The 15,944-nt window shown below is 43.6% G+C and overlaps 2 protein-coding genes across 2 annotated transcripts; both read right to left on the bottom strand.

Annotated features, from left to right (window-relative positions):
* Nucleotides 1-4,060: 4,060 nt before the first annotated feature.
* On the bottom strand, nt 4,061-9,962 carry prrt2 (proline-rich transmembrane protein 2). Its single transcript, XM_062413724.1, has 5 exons — nt 9,739-9,962; nt 7,538-7,831; nt 7,043-7,338; nt 6,834-6,963; nt 4,061-5,856 (listed from the first exon to the last, which is right to left on the bottom strand). The coding sequence occupies exons 2-5, from the start codon at nt 7,770-7,772 to the stop codon at nt 5,840-5,842; spliced, it is 678 nt and encodes a 225-aa protein (XP_062269708.1). The 5' UTR covers nt 7,773-7,831; nt 9,739-9,962; the 3' UTR covers nt 4,061-5,839.
* A 325-nt stretch (nt 9,963-10,287) lies between these two features.
* On the bottom strand, nt 10,288-15,675 carry kif22 (kinesin family member 22). Its single transcript, XM_062378545.1, has 13 exons — nt 15,499-15,675; nt 15,009-15,221; nt 14,787-14,914; nt 14,275-14,426; nt 13,844-14,053; nt 13,260-13,656; nt 12,780-12,900; nt 12,368-12,488; nt 12,005-12,167; nt 11,505-11,599; nt 11,087-11,287; nt 10,895-10,954; nt 10,288-10,492 (listed from the first exon to the last, which is right to left on the bottom strand). Exons 2-13 carry the CDS (start codon nt 15,194-15,196, stop codon nt 10,463-10,465), a joined length of 1,866 nt encoding a protein of 621 aa, XP_062234529.1. The 5' UTR covers nt 15,197-15,221; nt 15,499-15,675; the 3' UTR covers nt 10,288-10,462.
* Between the last annotated feature and the right edge of the window lie 269 nt (nt 15,676-15,944).

The raw sequence follows: 15,944 nt of genomic DNA, 5'->3' as shown, positions 1-15,944 counted from the left end.
CCCTCCCAAGAATTAGGGTTAGGGTTAGTTCTTAGTAAACTTCAACTATGTTCCATGTAGATTTACTGGTAGCCTATTACATATATACCTTGGAGTCAAGATGTTGATCATTATATTTACATCATCTTTGCTTTTACCATTTGAAGGGGAAGGTCAGAGGTCAGTATCAGGACATCGGGAGGTGTTTGATCAACATGCTTTCTGAGTATTCTGGGATGGACGGTCATTCCCTGAGGGTCAAACCAAGCTGATGTCTCTGACTCACCTGCAGCGTCTTACTGTCGGGACTGAGGCTCACTTTAGATTGAGATGAGGTGTCACAACAACAACAACAACAGAAGCTCATTGCAGCTGCACAGTTTCTGATTATGCTGCATTTTCTCGGGTGTCCTGAGCGGGAAAGAAGCTTCGTGGGAAATCAGAGACGTCTCCTTGTGTTTCATCTTAGTCACTGTTTGTTCTCCCTGAGCTCAAACATCAGACCCTGTGGGGGATCTGTCCTCCACAGATCCTCTCAACAAGGAAAACACAAACAAGGAAAAGTTTGTTTATTCCTGCAGAGTTAAGTAAAGTCAAATATCATGTATTGAGCATTATCTTATACAAATATCCCCCAATTTTAGCCCGACATTTGAACGATGACATGCAATAACATCAGAGGCCTTAGCTGGCACATACACCAAACCTTTCATCCCACAGCCTGCAGAGATGCTTGATGTCCTACTAGTCGGAGCAGAAGCCTTCAGGGACAATCAGTCCCCCCATCGTCCTCTTCATGAGATGTTGGACGTGTGTGACCCACGCCTCACTGCAGAGCTTCTGCAGATCATGACACTTGTCCAGTTGTCTCAGCGTCAACACGTTCACTAATACTCGTGGCTGGTTGGTACTTTGTGTCTCGGCTTCGCAGCCCGAGGCGGGAGGATCCGCTGACTCCATTTTTCTCTTCGATGGTTCATGATTCAAGAACTTTACTACCATTGTTAAAGAACGATGAAATAACAATGTTGTCTGTTCGATTAGGGTTAGCATCAGGGTTAGGGTTTGAGATATTTAGATGATGAATGATTCATTACTGTCATTCGTACAGTAAAACAGGCTTCACACGTACATTGAACTTCTTACTTTGCAGCTCCTCCATTGACACATGACTGAACCTAGAAATAAGACATAGAACTTGCAAGATTTCTGCTGGATTGGTAAGAAGCAGCTGTCAACGTAAATGTTTGTTCTGCAGCAATATAACAAACTTACACACAGCCATGTTAAAGCTACATAATGGCTTTAAAATATATCTACAAGAATGCTTTTAGTAATCTTTGCAAAACAGGCACATTCAGAGGCGAGCATAAACTAAAAATGAAAAACAAGGACCCAACAAGTTGTATTAGGACTGGTGTGAAGATATTCAGAAGCCGTAAATCTGTGTAAGCCTTAATAAATTCATTGGTAGGAAAAGGTGGAGATTATAAAGTTGAGGTCACACTTCTCTCCTGTGGTTTAACACAGATACATAAATAAAACATTGCATAGTCAAGGTCCATGTGTAATAAAACACATTTAATTTATGAAGCTGCAGAAAAGATCCAATCTGAGATTACTGTGAAAAATGAGAGCGGACACTTGAGGACGGAACATATTCATTATGAAAAACGTTCCTGTGTCGATAAAGACATTTAATTAAAAGAAACGTCAGATGATACAATAACATGAAACGTGTGAGAACTCATCAAGTTATAATCACATTAACAATACGATGATGTTTTAATAATCCTGAGAGGAGAAATGAAATGTCACTCATTATTGCACAAGGGCCCTATATAGACATTAAAATAACCTTTAACAGAATAAAAGTAGTTATTTTCACTCAGGGAGGATTAACCTGAAACCCTGTGGTTTAGCAGATTTCTGTGAAAACTCAAACATTTATTTAAACCAGGGATGAGCTCTATCATTAGTGCTGATTGATGAAAACATATAAAGTATAAGGATGACAGCTACGAGGAGAGTAGCACGTCATCAAATAATGTATTTCAGTCACTACCACCTGGCCGCCTGGTTTCCTGGAATGCTGATTCCTGTAAATGTTTGATTTTAGAGGAAATATAATAATTTTAGTTCTGCCCACGTTATTGAGCGAATGCTGGTGTCTGAAGCTCAACTAATCTTCGCAAAAATCTAAAAACGTGTGAAACATAAACAAATATGTGGCTGCAGTACTGCCACCTACAGCCTGCACTGTGATAGTGCAGGTTGCTGCTGACTTCAGTAATAATGAGACAAATAACAGCCTGAAGCCCCATCATGTGTGACTTGTTTAACTAAACTATATGTGTGGATGTTGGAAAGGTTCTCAATTATAATTCAATTAACTCATTCCATTCTGTATCCCTTATTGTGATAGACAGATAGATAGATAGATAGATAGATAGATAGATAGATAGATAGATAGATAGATAGATAGATAGATAGATAGATAGATAGATAGATAGATGAACACCAGGCACCTGTTACTGCAGTGTAAATAATTGTTGTTAAAGTAAGTAAAACCCTTTGATGTGAAAACTTCCTTATCTCATTATATTAAAATAATATTTATATATATTGTTTTACTTTTAAAGGTTAAAAAACAGCTAAACCCCTGACCAGCCATCGCAGCATGACTTCACTCTCATAACGATTACTCTGGCTGATTAATAGAACAGCATGGCCACAGGTCAGTGTACTGTATCTCATTACGCTGTCGCCTCCTGTGGACCGACAGCTTGATCGTGATGCGTTCAAACGCTGCCAAGTTGCCTCACAGCCTCAGTGTTTGTTTGACCCAGCTGGATAATCCCCGACCCACTTCCTGCAGCTGGACGGGCCCCTGTCTGGTGCTGGGATCCCTCTGGGAGCTGAGTATACCTGCTGTTAATTAGCTGAGTACAAACAGAAATAACTTCAGGCTGTCAGGCTCAGGAATGGGTTGTATTCCGATGCTGTGATTTCTGCTAATTGAGCTGTTAGATTCTGGAAACACGAAAATAAACCAGATGTTTGTTGTTTTTCTTGCTAAATGGGACTTAAATCATCTTTTATATAATAAATGAGTGTGTTCTGTGTTTTTCTGTGTTTATGTAAAGTACCTCTTTGTGTTGTGATGCCGAATTTGCTATAGCTTATCGTTTTGACCTCCGCCAAGGTTAACTTTTCATCTGCGTTTTTCGGTTTAAAATAAATACATGTGGTCGCTTGGCGGTGTTTGACTAAAAAAAGAACTTCTAAAATGTTGGTGCGGATCCAGGAATTGGTTTTCTGTTATCTAACAATTTGACAGAGGGCATTTCTCAACTTTTCCTTGGTTTCTCAGAGAATAACTCCAGGATCTGGATTTTAACAAACCGGACATGTTAATGGGACTGTTATTTATGAGTGTGGGCAATTTGGTGCAGATCAAAATAAAAATCCAGATTTAGTGAGTTTGATTTGGGGACTGTTGGGCCTTGGAGGAGATATGTGTTATACTGAGCATTGAATAAACAGATATACAAAGATATTCAAGTCACTGAATATCTATAACTTGGGTTTGCCCACATCTCTCAGTTTAGTTTAAAACAAATCGAAGTAAATAAATTACATGTTTTACCCAATCTCTCAGGTATAAATACTCATAGTTGTTAAGCTGAGCAGCCGATAACTTGTTTTTGGGTTTAAAAATAACCTCTGAGAATATGAGAGATATTTTTGCTTTGAATAAGTTGAGGTCATCTGAGTATTTAATTCTCATCCGGAGCTTTTCATTGGCTCAGGGGCCGCTCCTCTCAGTAGTTAAGTCTTCCCGTCAACAGCAGGTGCTCTCATGCAGCTTAAACACCGTCACAGTACAGAGAACTATATTAATACTTTCTCTTTTTTTGGTTCCTCTCATCAGATTAATTGCAAAACACAATCTCTCTTTAGTGGCTAATCTCTCTGGATATCACTCCTTTTTTTGACTTTTCATTTAATTTAATCAGCACCCGCCGCTTCTATTCACCTCCTCAAAACCACACTGACAACATGTTACATGCATTGTGTCTTTATTATGAATGTGCTGCAGAAGTATAATATTCCAAGTGCCAGCTTTATCTCTGCAGGTCTTTCAGCTTCTATCGTCGTACATGAATAGAAATCCACAACATGCCAGTAACCACAAAGATTATATTAGCCCGGTGGCAGCGCCTGTGCCTACGTAACTACTTAATGCTAACTCATACCAACTAGAGATTTATCACAATATTGAGAATAATATCTGCAGAATACATTGACTGTTGATTATAATTAATTTACATATTAAATAGAAACAGAGGGAGAAAAAATAAAATTATCTGCAGGTCTGAAACTCTCTGTACTTGATTCCAGATCCAGGATACGGTAAATAAATAAGGAGTTTTATCTATTGTCAATGAAACTCGATTGTTTTAGTTGAGAATCAGAGATTAGAGGTTAGAACACACAGGAAATGTAATAATATTCAGAATAAACCAGATGTAAACATTAGTTCTATCACAGCAAATGTGCATCATCTGACAATATTACAAACAAACAGGGCATAGATAGTTAAGTGTTAATCAAATTCAACAGTTTTCATGGTTTTTAATGGGAGAAACAAGTGCCAGCGATCTGTGGATGCAGATTGAGCCTCAACCCTTCCTGCAATCACGAGCTATTAAATTTGTTTAACCAAATCGTGATGTTCCCATTCGCACACAACACTCCCACCGCCTGTCAACACACACACGGCACCGAGGAGCGTCACGTTACAAATCTCCCTCGGTTTCAAAGTGATCGCTTACAAAAAACATTATCAAAAAGATAGGTTCGAGATGACGCAGCGGAATTGGCTTCACTGTAAAGTGAGTCTCCTGCTGCAGTGGGTTTTTTAATCAGGTGGACATGTAGCCGCTCTCAGGTCACAGTGCTCAGTGGTGTCGAGTGATTATACAGTAAAGTCTCAGCCGAGTGGAAACACCCTCTACAACAACAGTTCTACGATCAGAGTTGTGTTTTTCTTTTTCACAAAGTGAGAAACTTTTCACACTAAATTCCTTTTTGGCACATGTTTTCCTCGCAGTGACGACTGTGCATTCTGTGCAAGACTTCCCATAATCCCTTTCCTTTTTCAGCAGCCATAGCTAGTCCTTGGTAAGCCTCTCTTTCATCCTCCTCGCCCCCCCGTACGCTCGCTTCTCAAACACGTGATGTATGGCAGGAGTCAGGAGAAGGAGACCGGGGAGGAGACGGCGTACGATGATTGAAAGTGTTTCTTCTCCGGGAAGGAGAGAGGATGAATCTCTGCTCCGTGACACAAATCCAGGAGCGTCTCCGTGGATCGGAGGGGGATTTAACGGCGAGCTGAAACTGTGTTGTCGGAGCGGTGAGGGATGGAGTTGGCGGACATTTGTGGGGACTTGCATGAGTCGCTTCCTGTTTCATGTTGGGTTACCAGCTCCACTGGTTTTCTCGTCCCACTGGTTTGAGTCAGTTCTGCGGACGGCGAAGAGTTTGTGTCTTTCTCGAGAATCGTTCTGAGCGTGGTGGCGTGAATAAGAAGGGGCCGATTAGTCTGACTGCCCCTCTCTCCATCTAACATCAGACAACCCCCCCCCCCCCCAAAACTCAATGCAGCAGCATTTGCATATGTCATTTTCTTCCGTTGGCGAAAAAGGACCTCTATAGACTACAGAAATATGAGTAAGCGCTGTATATTGGGTGTATATAGGTCACACATCCAGGTAATGACTAGGTGGTAAAGACGGTGGTGCAGGTGAGGGCCAGTCGGTCAGTTGTCCTATCCAGTTTCACCCTGGGATGAAACTCAGGTTTTCACATTTACTAAAAGAAGAGAAGGAAGTGTATTAGTTGAAGGTAGAGCTGAATATTCTGCAACCTTATATGGACGTATTCACTTTCACAGACCACAGAGGACAATTACATCACGAGAAAACAAGTGTTGTCGAGTCCCAGAGCCCTTCAAGTCAAGTTGTGCGTGCATTTGCTCTCATGCTGATTAAGTTAATTGCTACATCTCTTGGCTTAATGAGACCCAACAGGCCGACACTGTCCGTGGTCGAAAACACACAGATGAGAAGTCACCTAACCCTTCATAAACGAATATACTTAAATATCAAGTCCTGTAAATACTCATTTTTTTCCACTAATAAGTAATAATCACTGATCTGTTATCAGAATCTTTTTATTCGCCAGGTACAATAAATGCATTTATTGGTCTCCTGCAAGTCCACATGTCACATGGATACATACATCTTATACATGTGGTACAGTGACAACCGGGCTTCACATAGTGCACAAGCGAACAGATTGAGGCGCACAACAGAAAGCACAAATCACTCAACAGACACACACACAGCGATCTGAGGCATGCGGTCAGTTCCAGCAGGAGGCTGCCCTGGTATTACAGAGGAAGATTTAATAAAATGAAGATCTGAGTCAGAGGCAAATGTGATTAATACGCTCTGATCTCTGTGGGGCGTTGACATGGTTCCTGCAGTGTGTTAGGACTGGTGCAGGCTTTGCAGCTAGTGCAGTGTTGTGCAGACGTAGATGTGATAATATCAGAGAACACATTGTGCTAACGGAGGTAAATATAATTTCGGGATGGGATAAACAGTGACAGTGGCCGGTTTTGAAACCCAGAGGATCAGCGACAGCAAAGCTACTGCTGCAAATCTATCGAGTCAAACTTCAGAGATGAAAAAGGAAGGATTGAGGGGAGAGAACCGGCCATGCACGTCTTCACAGAGGGTGAAAAGGTGCGGCTAATGTTTAAAGGTCAGATTTGGGACACTCACTGGCCAGGTTGACAATGCAGGCGATGATGATGAGCGTCCCCCCAACCAGTGAGACGATGGAGAGCATCTTGGCCACGCGACCCAGGCGCACGGCACCGTCCAGGTTTCCCTGCTCCAGGCTGTTCTTGGCCTGAGGGAGAAGATTGAACCATCTGTTAGAACAGACTACAGGTCACAGAGTCCTACACAACTACCAAGCTGACTCTTACCATGATGGAGTAGACGAATCCCACGATGTTTATGGGCCACACGGGGCAGAAGCAGGCCAGCACGGACAGCAGGAGGTAGTCCTTCACCTTGGTGCGGTCCAGGGGCGGGACGGTGGCGACGCTGGAGTGGCGGGAAATGGAGGGCCTCGGGGAAAAGGCGGTGTAGCCGATGGAGCTGGCCCTGCTGCCCTTCCTGGTCTTGTTGTGATGGGGGTAAGAGATGGAGTGTTGTCTTCTGGGAGGAGAGGAGATGACTGGAGAGGTGGTCTCAGCAGGAACTGGATGAATCCCATTACCTACACATGTGGGAGGGAAAGGACACGCAGATGTTTGAAACACTGGCAGAGGTGTGTGTGTGTGTAGATGTGTGTGTGTGTATGTGTGTGAGTGTGTGTGTGTCCTTCTGTGCACTGGAATGTGACTCTCCCTGAGCGAGCTGACTAAGCAGCTGCATGACCCACCCGCTGCCTTATCAGGTCAAACGCAGTCACTTACTGTTCTGCAGTTTCTCGTTGATGACGATGACCAGCTCTCCTTTGGATTTGCTGCGGGGGGGCCGCGTGCTGGCCGGGCTGCTGCCGCCGTGGATGAGGGGTTCACCGACGGACAGCTGTGGGCAGGGCATGGAGAAGGAGACGGAGGCGTGGCTCGACTGAGAGGCGTCCTGGTCCAGCAGCGATGGTTGTTCCTCCCCGGACCACGCAGGAGATGGTAGCATGTTCACGGCCATGTTGACTGCTGGCAAAATGAAGCCTCTGTTTGTGGTCCAGTCCTATTTGCTCTGCCTGTCTGTGACACGTGAGAATGAGAAAATGGTTTTAACCAACCTGCTCTCATCCTTATTCTTAGGGACTGTTTGAAAAGCGTGGGGAGGAGGATCACACGAGAGGGAGGGTGGTGCATTTGGTTCTTTTTAAAAGGGGGAAACTTCTAAAGGTTTATCCAAGATATATGTTTTAATTTATTACCAACAAATAAATAAATGTGAAGGTCAAATATTTTCACCACAGGTCATTCTGTGCATTTTGCCACGTGAGGACATCCTTGTCTCTGGGTTTATTTACCTCACTCAAACATATTAAGAAGCTAATGAGATCAATTAGTCATTTTTGAGAAAACGGACAAATGTGGTATGTAATCCCTGTAGCGTGCACGTCCTGTTCTTTGCACAAATAAATCAAGCTCAGATGATTTGATGGCTTCATTTCAACATAATCGATTAAGCAGGATCAATACAGAGGTACAGGTAAAACAGAGTGGAAGATGTGCTTCAGATAATAAAGACAATAAATCCAAATGTTGTGGGTCTACTGGAACAAAAGAGCATTTTTCAAAGGTATTAATAAAATGGTGTGGTATTTATTATTGATGTTGAGTGTCTGATATGAAATATTAAGCTGTTTGGTGTCATGTAGAAAGATAATTTAGCAAGAACTCCAGCCTCTTCTTATCTGCTCGATACTGTTTGTCCTAAATTCAAGCGAAAAGAGAATTAAAGCCGAGAAATGTGCTGAAGAGGAACCGCACACCACAATGAATTCTGGGATCCACTGGATACAGCTTGAAAGTGGTAATGGGAGACAGTGGAAGTGCTCATTATTCTACATGTGGTCACTGGGACAGACAGATGTGATATCTCCGGTTCTGCTGCATCCACTCTGATCACATTTCACACAATCCGTTGTGAAGATATTACAGGAGTGCAATGCAGAATCAGATGCTTTATCTTCTGTAAGAGAACGCCAATTATTTCTAACTGCATTTAATAAACAGTTGTACCAATTTGTATACACTAGGGAGGGACTATGGTTAAAGATTATATCAAGATATAAATAGTTAACACGATAAAATATAATTTGTTTGCTCCTGAGTGAAGGTTGTGGTTTTAAACTCTTCTTTGTGAGCAGACATCAAAACATTGGTGGTGACACCTCCAACAGTGTTTGCACGATGCCTTAGCAATACATCTATGTGTATGGAACCTTAGCAATTGATAAAAACCCTTATACACTAGCATATAAATAGATGTATTTTCTTTTTTGGAAAATTGAAGGATGGGGGCAATGTTTTGTTTTGTCCACCTCCTCTAAACGATAATTTACACGCAGTCCCTAAAGACCCAGAGTCAACATCACATTAATGAATCCCATGTTTCTCTCTTTGCTCAGTGCTCGTGCAGATAATCAGGCTGAAGGCAAACAGATGAAACGCTGTGGTTCACTGAGCTTCAGGCCCGAGATATCAGGTGAGCGCAGAGAAGCGGGTCAGGCTCAGCACAAAGGCAGATGGAGGCAGGTTCCTTTAGAAAGCACACGGGCAGCCATGCTCTGCGTGCAGGTGTGTACATAGCTCTATTTCACCGTGTGTGTGCTCATGGCGGCCGCTTGTTGTGCACGGAACAAAAGGTGAAAAGGCCTCGGAAGTAAAAAAAAAAACGAGGAGCACAAAGGGAACATAGTGGAATGGAGGAGAAAGGGATGGAAGGATGATGGAGGGGGAGCGGGAGGGAGGCTGCTCATTAATTAGCCTCCTCCTGCTGCTGCTTAGAATTCAGATGCAAGAAGGAACAAAAACATGCAGGTTGCATTGAATTCATGCAAAAAAAAGCATGAATGCAAATCGATGACACTCCTAGTGTGTTTCTCATTAATGCACAAGAGGAGGAGGAGGAGGCGGCGAAGATAAATCAAACTGACCTTTTTAATCCAGTCGCTCCATCCTGGGCTCTGGCATCGTGCTGGCGTTCGTTTCAGGGAGAAGGAAGAAAAGCATCAGACGCAACCGAGCATCTCAACATCCAGCAGACGTGCAGAGTTGTGTTGTTGTGGTGCGTGTGCGTGAGAAAGCTGCGGAGCTGGTGGAGCGTCTCGTTGCAGCGCAGTGTGTTGTTGGGATGGATGGATGAGCAGCCTCTTGGACGGCGGGGTGGATCTCAGGAGGTGTGTGTGTAATGAAAAGTGAAAACCAGGCAGACTACGTGCAGTGGGAGGGGCTGGAGGCAGGGGGCGCTAGATTGTGGTATAAATCCACTGATGCAGCTCCCAGTCTGTGATAACAAGGTGTCTCCTCCTGACAGACAGGAGCTCACAAAGGAGCCAAATCAGGTTTTCAAACTGGAAACGGGCAGCGCTGCCGCCGCAGAGGCTCACGGTTGATTCGTGAGCAGCGTGGAGGACATCTGACCACATGTGAAGGTGACCATCACTTTGGCTCATCGTCACCAAGTAAACACACCAAACATTCAATGTCATGCCAGACGTTTATTAAAAAGCACAGTGCGCCGCCAGCTGGCACACAGATGTAACTACAAAAACATAAGACAAAGAAAGTCATGACAAATAAAAACTTGTGATAGGAATTATATACATTTGACGTGGGTTTTATTAAAACATTAAAATAAAAACTTTTAAAAAAAAAAAATCACTTTCCCATGGCACTCAGGATGTTCGCCTGAAAAGAAAGAAGAAATGAACGTGAGCAACGAGTAAAACGAGATCATCCTCAAAGCAGCGTAATGTGGTAAAGCTGGTCACAACCTCCAGGACATTAGCATGAGCCAGAGTCATTAGCCACATTAGCATTTTGCAAGTATTTCTGAAAAGGAACGCTCAAATTCATAACACTTTACAAATTAAGTTTGTTTATATTCAATCAAATAAGATTATCAGTTTTTGGAAGTTGCAATACCCTTTTTTATATTAAATGTATAATCAATATTGTGTTGCTAACATTTCTGACTTGCCAAACAAAACAGTAAATTTCTTTCATTACTCGCAGTAACTTAGTCAGAAACCAAAGAGCTAGATGGAAAATCCAGCCATAGCTCAATCATTTCCCTCTGGTTCCACTTACCTTCATGAAGGAAGAGAATCTCTTCTCGGTCATACCCTCAACTTTTACTAGATCTTCCAACTGCAAAACAGATGACAGAGGGGGTACATTAAAATCTCTAATCCCATCAATCACCTGAAGTTAGGAAAAGACAACAAAGTGGCTCGGGTAACATTATACATCGGCCTAAGAGCAACATTTCCCTCTTCTGACCTTTAAGAAATGGCCATGGATCTCCCTCCAACCCAGGATGAGCTTTCCTTTCTTGTCACCGATCAGCTGCAGACCTTTCAGCTCCTTGAGGGAGCCAGAGTTAAGAACTTGCAGGATTTTTTGCCTGGAATGCTCCAGAACAGACGTGTCCAGTTGGGACTCCCAACTAGTCTCCATTATATTCTCTTTACCACCTGGAAGCTGAGAAAGTAAGACCAGACCAAGTAATTAGGACAATAATAGCCTGTACAGAGAATATACAGTACATGAAAATAATTGATCAGTCAACATTTATTTGTCTGTATTGGCCTGAAGAGGATGTTTGTTTTGTTGCGTCAATCGTCAAAAATGAACTGAAACTAAAGCATCAGCTTTTATCTGTTGCTTGTGAATCTGCAGGAAAGGCTCAGACGCTGACCTCAACCTGGTCTGAAAGCTTCCTCTCTTTCTTCTTGACGCAGACCGACTGTTTCTTGACGACTGCGAGCTGCTTTAGAGGTTGGAGCTGGGATACTGGTGGGGGGGAAACCACAACATCAGTTAATAAATAATTCAAGTAATCCCTTAATGAGGCAATATTCACAACATAGGAGGATACACAAGAATTTTCACATTGAAACTGTCAAATAGTCTGTTGATGAAATAAAATCTAAATAGTGCATCGTCCATGTCCCGACTCTGAGCAGCTGAGGGGTGTAAATAAAAATTCTCTACTCATCGTTATTTGATATCATATCTGACTCCTATAATGTCGACTGAGCTCTAATATCACATTGCAGCTCATTGGCTCCAGTGATTCAACACAATAGAAGGAGTGAGTCACTACTCTTTGGGAGGCAGGAAAACTAAAGCTTTATCAAATAGGAAAGATTTTCATAATTAGAAATGATTTATCCATCTCTGTAATGTCAAACTGACCTTGTAGGGGTTGGACGACCGCCTGCTGCTTATTGGGTCGTGTAGCATTTGACGTTTTTCTTTGCAGAGGAGCTGAGGTGTTCTTAAAGGCGGGCTCCTGGTTGGCCGATTGGCTCATCAGAAGAGCCTGGCTCTCGTACTTCTTCTGCTTCTCTTTGAGCTCCTGCAAAAACCACAGAGGGGTGAGGTTGGCTGTCAAACATCTAGGAAGAAGAGTATCAGCATTTGGTAGAATAGCAAACGGACAGAAAGTCTGACACTGGCAAAGGCTGAAGCAGAATATCAACAAAATACATACACTATGCAGAGTATGTACCTGTAACATGTGTTGAAACAATATAGGTGATAAGTGTGTTTTTTCACCTGGATCTCCTTGCGAGACTGGGCCACATCATTAAGCATGCTGTTTCTGTCCTTGTCTTGGCAGCTCATCATCAACTTCTCCAGAGCTAATAATCTGTCCATCACTGATGGTTCTGACAAACTGGTGTAGACACAATAAAAGAAAGGTAGGGAGACCACAGGTTAGGGAGGTCATGTGCTTTCAAATGGAGTCAGAAGTCAAAAGGTCAACCAGGCTGATCAAAGAATCGTGGGTGAATATTCCAGCAAAGACAAGACTGGCACACGTGATAACATTCGACAATAAAGCAGAACTTTTCAGCTGTGGCTATGAAAACAGGGAGTGTGTTCGCTCCAGTCAAACATCAATTAACAAGTCGTATTAGCCGGGCAAATAATCAAAGAGTCATTCTATGTGTGAGTGGTTTTTAACCTGTCCGAATGTGCAGAGGGCGATGAAGCATCCTGTTCGGTTTTCTTCTCCTCTTTCTGTTTCTTCTTCTGTGGCTCCGTGCCAGAACTTCCTGCCTCCTGGTCACCTCTGGCCCGCTTCACTGGAGATGAAGGCAGAGGGGAAATTAGCAGTTTGGTATTAAGTGCACTCAAGCAAGTGTTGGTGGGGTTCTCCAGAGTGTAAAGCAATCTAGATGATGGTACATGGGTTTGGGCTGCATTGCAGTGCTTGATTTGATGCCAAGAGAAAAGCATGACTGTATTTAAGAAAATGATACAGAAAATCAACTCTAAACTGTAGAAACCAGAGGTGCAAATATTTAAAAAGTACTTCTATCTTGCCGAGAGACGGCCGGCGGTTTACTTCAAGCTATCGTCCTCCAGGATGTGACACTGGTGCCCCCTGTTGGCTTTTAGATCAAATTCTCAGAATGAAAAGGTGTGTGCCCCATTCACTCACCTGGTAATACAGGGACAGCAACAGTCTCCCGGGTGAAGGGCTTATTCACGATGAGCTTTGATTTGGCAGCAAAGTTGAGAGCACTAAATGTGTCAAAGTAGTATTTGTACTCTGGTGCAATATTTGTGATCATGACAGAGTGCGCGGAGCCACCCAAAGAGTCCTGTAGCAGCCGTGTTAGTTTACTGTCTCTGTACGGGACACGGACGGCAGTGCCAGAGTTCAGAGAATCCACCACTTTGCTCAGTGTGAAGAGAGACAGGTTGATGGCACCGCTCTCCTTCAGACGAATGCCCTGGTTGCCGGTGCGGCGGTTGTCCTCCGAACCAGCCAGGTCTACCAAGTACAGCTTGCCTGTCTGTTGTCTGTTGGGAAAGGCACGCTGAGTCCGCACAACCTGGATTATGGAGAAAAATCAAGATTTTAGAAAGGGCAACAGAAAATGGTCAGACAGAGGCAGGAGTAGAGGACAGAATTCCAAGGCTGAGAAGCAGCATACATAAAAGTACAAATGTAAAACCAGGACTTATGTTGGTTAAGGACAGAGGACACCAGACTGTATCGCTCTTAGAAAAGTCCCACACCTTGATGAGGAGAATAGCATGGCTGCGGCTGGAACGCTCGTTTAGTTTGGTAGAGGCTGTAGTCCGATTGAGTGTGGCAGGCACAAAGAGTTTGTCAAATTCTGAGAAGGAGGAAATCGTTGTGTGGGTGAGGCCTGGGATGAGGATGTTCTTGTCCTTGTCCTCTCTGATTGGCAGATCGTGGGAGCTTGGCGATAGAAGATCTAGAACCTGAGAGAATGAGACGGATGCAATGATGAACTGCACATAATGCTAAAAGTATAAAAGCTACAAGTACTTTTTCTTTTGTAGTTTAAATAGTAAATTTGCTTCTCGTTAATATAAAAAAAAGGTCATGTATTGCTGCTTTCTTTTAATTCTATAACAAATAACTATGAATCAGTGACACTGGGTCACACTAATCTGTTTGTTAACCAGCCAACAATTCATACCTTCTCGTTGTAAATTTCCAAATAAGACATGCCGATGCTGTAGTCCCATCCCTCATCTTCATCCTTTGCTTTCACCAGATTGAAGATCTCGCGAATGGCTCTGGGGATCATGCCTGGCTGAGCTGAGCTGCCCAACATGGTGTGTGTCTTACCTGAGAGGTGGCAGTAAAGAAACCATGTAAGATAGTGTTGTGCCAAAATCATCTATACATCTCTGAATCATTTTACCCATTGACCTATATTGTCCCCAATCCAGTTCTTTAATACCAGTTTAAATATTTCCAGAAACAGTTGCTGGTGGTAGATTTCTTTCTGGCCCAATACAGAACAATTAGTCTCTACAAAAACACTAAGCCAAGGAAAGTCTTCATAGAGTGAGCTCAACACTGAAACTCAGCATTATAAATTAAACCAGGTAACTCATCAACTTTTATTCCACTTATACCATTGAGAAATGGGTAAACTGGTGGTGGAATATACAGCCATAAGGTGTAAATGTGTTCTTTAAACACCTGCTCCTGTTGGCCCATAGGCAAACACACTGGCATTCTGTCCATTGAGGGCGTGCGGTAGAACGGGCTTCACCGAGGAGAGGAAAACCTGCTGCTGGGTCGTCTGTTCCGAGTGAACCGCGTCAAAGCTGAAAACACATCACACACAACTCTCAGAACACGCTGCTGGAAACACATCAGGACTGTTCAGAGATCCAGTTGAGTTACACTGGGAACACGTACTGGTATTTGACCGTCTCCGTGGCGTTCCTCCAGTTGGTAATCTCCAGGTTCTGGGAGTCCAGGCCTCTCACGCACGGCCCCTCGTTCTTATCGTCCTGCTTGCCTATGTAGGGTCGGAGACGGACCGCCACCCGAACCCTGGAGGTCTTCCTGCTCGCTCCGTCACCCGTCGCTACACGCTGAGCCATGTTGAACCCGTGAAAACAAAACCGCCTGGAGGAAAACAAGCGAGTTAGACACGTATGTTCTCGTTCAGGAACTAGAGTTTAACAGCTCAAACCCATTGGAGTAAGTTAGAATGAATCACTGGTCGGCAACAAACAATGCAAAGTGATAATACAAAGTTATGTGCACTCTATTTATCGATGGTCTCTTTATGCTAACGGACTAGCTAAGACAGCGTCGTGTAACGCAAGCGCCTGGGTCGTTAGCCTAAAAGTTAGCGTTGCTGCATCGTCAGATTCATTGAGAATATAACGTCAACACGTACCGATGTTGTGAGAGAACTCCCGCTTCAAAACCCTCTTCGTGAGTCTCCAAGTTCTACTTTGGGCGACATTGCGGACACCGACTTTTAACAATGGCGTCGAAGCGTCTCTAACGGAACACTTTTCAAAAGAGGAGCGCTGCCACCGGAAACGACTGCGGACCAATCAGAGGCCGACCGGACACTGGCGCCTATTTGACGTCGAGCCACATCGTTAATGAGACGTACTCGTGCGTCAAACGTCGCCGTGAACTTTATGGTTTATATTCACCATTTCATTTACGCTTTAAACGTGCAGACTGAAGCAAATAGTCCGCGTTTCAATTCCGTGCGATCGGAATTGAGAAACGTACGGGATTGCGCGTTGCACAGGAACTGACGTCAGCGCAGATCTTCACCGCAGATGCTGGAAGTGCGCGTTGCTCACCCGCGCTCCGGACGGACCATCC

Source organism: Platichthys flesus, chromosome 20 (assembly GCF_949316205.1).
Source record: "Platichthys flesus chromosome 20, fPlaFle2.1, whole genome shotgun sequence".
NCBI classification, from domain to species: Eukaryota; Metazoa; Chordata; class Actinopteri; order Pleuronectiformes; family Pleuronectidae; genus Platichthys; species Platichthys flesus.
The sequence above is the reverse complement of the archived record's forward strand: the minus strand, read 5'-3'. Positions and strand labels throughout refer to the sequence as shown.